Below are 2,371 nucleotides of genomic sequence, written 5' to 3'. Positions count from 1 at the left end.
AGTGTCGACAGCGGCACCGGTAACTAGCATAGCCGTTGCTAGGACCGGTGGGCCTGCTGAGTCGGCGCGATCGATCTACTATAAATCAATCGCGTGGATGAAGCAGGGAGAGATTGTCATCAGACTGCTAGCTCACTGTGTGGCTTTGCAAGCCGGAGAGTTTACCACAGTGAGGAACAGCCGTGTAAGGAATGTAAGGAACATTGTAAACGGAGCAATAAACACAATAACATAAGTTTACGCATAGAATTTAATCTTTACCACCCAACCTTCTCGACATCCAACACATTAAAGTGATTTCTCTATAGTCACCTGCTCTCTTGCCATCACCTGTTTTGAACAATGGTATTATCAGACCCTCTGTCCATTCTTTAGGCCACCCGTTCCCTGTCCAGACTTTGTTTGACAGAAATCCCTTACCCATTTTCTCAATTCATCCCCTCCGTATTTCCAGGCTTCTCCTGGAATGCCATCCACTCCTGTAGCTTTTCCGTCTTTGATTTTCTTTATAGCAATTCTAATCTCTTCCTCGCTTATCTCTTCCTCTTCGTCCTTTTTTCTTTCTACGTTGCCCTCTCTTATCCTATGTTCTTTCCACTTACCAAAATCATAAAGTGCTCCTTCTATTTGTCCGGAACTATACCGTTATCTATCATTTTCTTTTTCTTTCTTCCTCTATTCACAATTTCTCAGACGTCACCTTTTGTTCTTGCCATTTCTGCTTCTTTTATCCATCTCTCCGTCTCTTCTTTTTTCTTCTTTTTGCATAGTTCTTTATATTCCTTTCTTTTTACTTTGTAACTTTTATTCACCTTTTTTATCCGCCTTAATCTTCTTAATTCTCCTCTTACTTCTCTCTTCATCTTTTTGCAATTCTCGTCCCACCACTCTGTTTTCCTTTTCCTGTCTTTCTGGTCCTGCTGAATTGCCTTTATAGCAATTTTTATGTCTTTTTCCATCCTTCTCTATTCTCCTTATACTTTCAAATTTTCTATTTTTTCGAGATTCAAATTTTCTCTAAATTTTTCTTGACCTTCTTTGTTTCATACTATTTTACTTGCTGTTTGTTCATTTATTTTCTTCTTTTTTCTTTTTACTTCTCCCTTCATCCATATTTTTAGAGGGGGATGATCCGAGTCTATTTTATCGCCTATCTTCATCTTTAATACTCTATCCCTTGCTTCATCATCCCCAATTACATAATCTATCACCGTATTACCTTTCCCTCCTGTGAATGTAAATTCGTCCTTTTCATCTCCTAATGTTGCACCGTTCCATATGAACCACCCCCTTTCTTCTAATTTCTTTACTAGCATTCTTCCTTTTTTATTTATTTTTTTATTTTTGGAGTTTCTACTCTTTGTTTTCCCTGATCTATGTTCTTTCTCTCTCTTATCCGCCCCCTCTCTCTTTCTGTTCTTGCATTAAAATCCCCACCGATTATAACTTTCTCACCTTCTGAATTCTCATCCAATTTTCCATGTTCTCTAAATATCTATCTATGTTACCTTTAACATATACTCTTTTTATCTTCCATTTAGCTTTCCCCACTCTCATCCTACCCTCAATTATTCTTTCTTTTTCTGTCCTACTCATATCGTTCGTGTCTGCTAATTCTTTTCTGATCCCCATCAGCAAACCTCCCATCGCTCTTTCTTTTTTGTTTTTTCTTGTCGCCCATTGCGTGCTCCATACGTATCCTCTCGGTAAAAGTCTTCTTATCTTCTCCCATTTTTTTTTTTCTATCCAAGTTTCAAGTAAAACTATCACATCCCACTTTTCTAAGTTTTTCCAGAAGTCTTTGTCTTTGTTCCAAAAACCTGCTACATTCCAGAACATCCCGAGTAGAAAATCAAACACGGCCCTAAGAAGGGCGCGTTAGGTTTTGTCCTGTTGCTTGATAAGGTCTTGTTAATGCAGCCTGACAGCGCCCTGATCAAAAATGTAACGTCGTGTTACATATGGCCCTGATAGCAGGTTTCTGACCGGGCTTTAGTACGGTGGATCCTTTACGAGCCTTATTATTTTTATAACCCCTGATAGGAGACTGTAAGGAGAAGAAGAAGGTTTGTGGATTAATATTAGCCTAACAGTTTTCTTGACTTGCACTTCCAGATTCATCAAAGGTTTTTTCACTTTCATCCAAATTTTCTATTGATGAACGGTTTTGACTAGCGGTAGATGTCGATGGTTTTGATATTGAATAATCCTCATCTAAAATCAAATGTTTCATAAATGTATATACTCATAAGTATTATGTATAGTATATATATGTACGTCTATGTAAATGTTAACTATGAATAATATTGATGCAAAATCTAAACAGCGTACTACTTGGTCCTAAATAATACTTTTGCGTCACCTTGGACGT

General features: G+C 37.8%; 1 protein-coding gene across 1 annotated transcript in view; it reads right to left on the bottom strand.

The window, feature by feature from the left end:
• Nucleotides 1-351: 351 nt before the first annotated feature.
• The window catches only part of LOC109860306 (golgin subfamily A member 6-like protein 2), a 3,558-nt gene continuing 1,538 nt past the window's right edge, over nucleotides 352-2,371 (bottom strand). Inside the window, exons 2-3 of the mRNA XM_020439306.1 lie at nucleotides 1,456-1,820; nucleotides 352-597 (exon numbers count right to left, since the gene is read on the bottom strand). Of these exons, the coding sequence (XP_020294895.1) occupies nucleotides 352-597; nucleotides 1,456-1,820 (611 nt within the window). The remainder of the gene's footprint in view (nucleotides 598-1,455; nucleotides 1,821-2,371) is intronic.

This window comes from Pseudomyrmex gracilis, unplaced genomic scaffold (genome assembly GCF_002006095.1).
Source record: "Pseudomyrmex gracilis isolate BER0280 unplaced genomic scaffold, ASM200609v1 scaffold_363, whole genome shotgun sequence".
Lineage (NCBI taxonomy): Eukaryota > Metazoa > Arthropoda > Insecta > Hymenoptera > Formicidae > Pseudomyrmex > Pseudomyrmex gracilis.
Note: the sequence above shows the minus strand (reverse complement) of the source record. Positions and strands in the feature narration are given on the sequence as shown.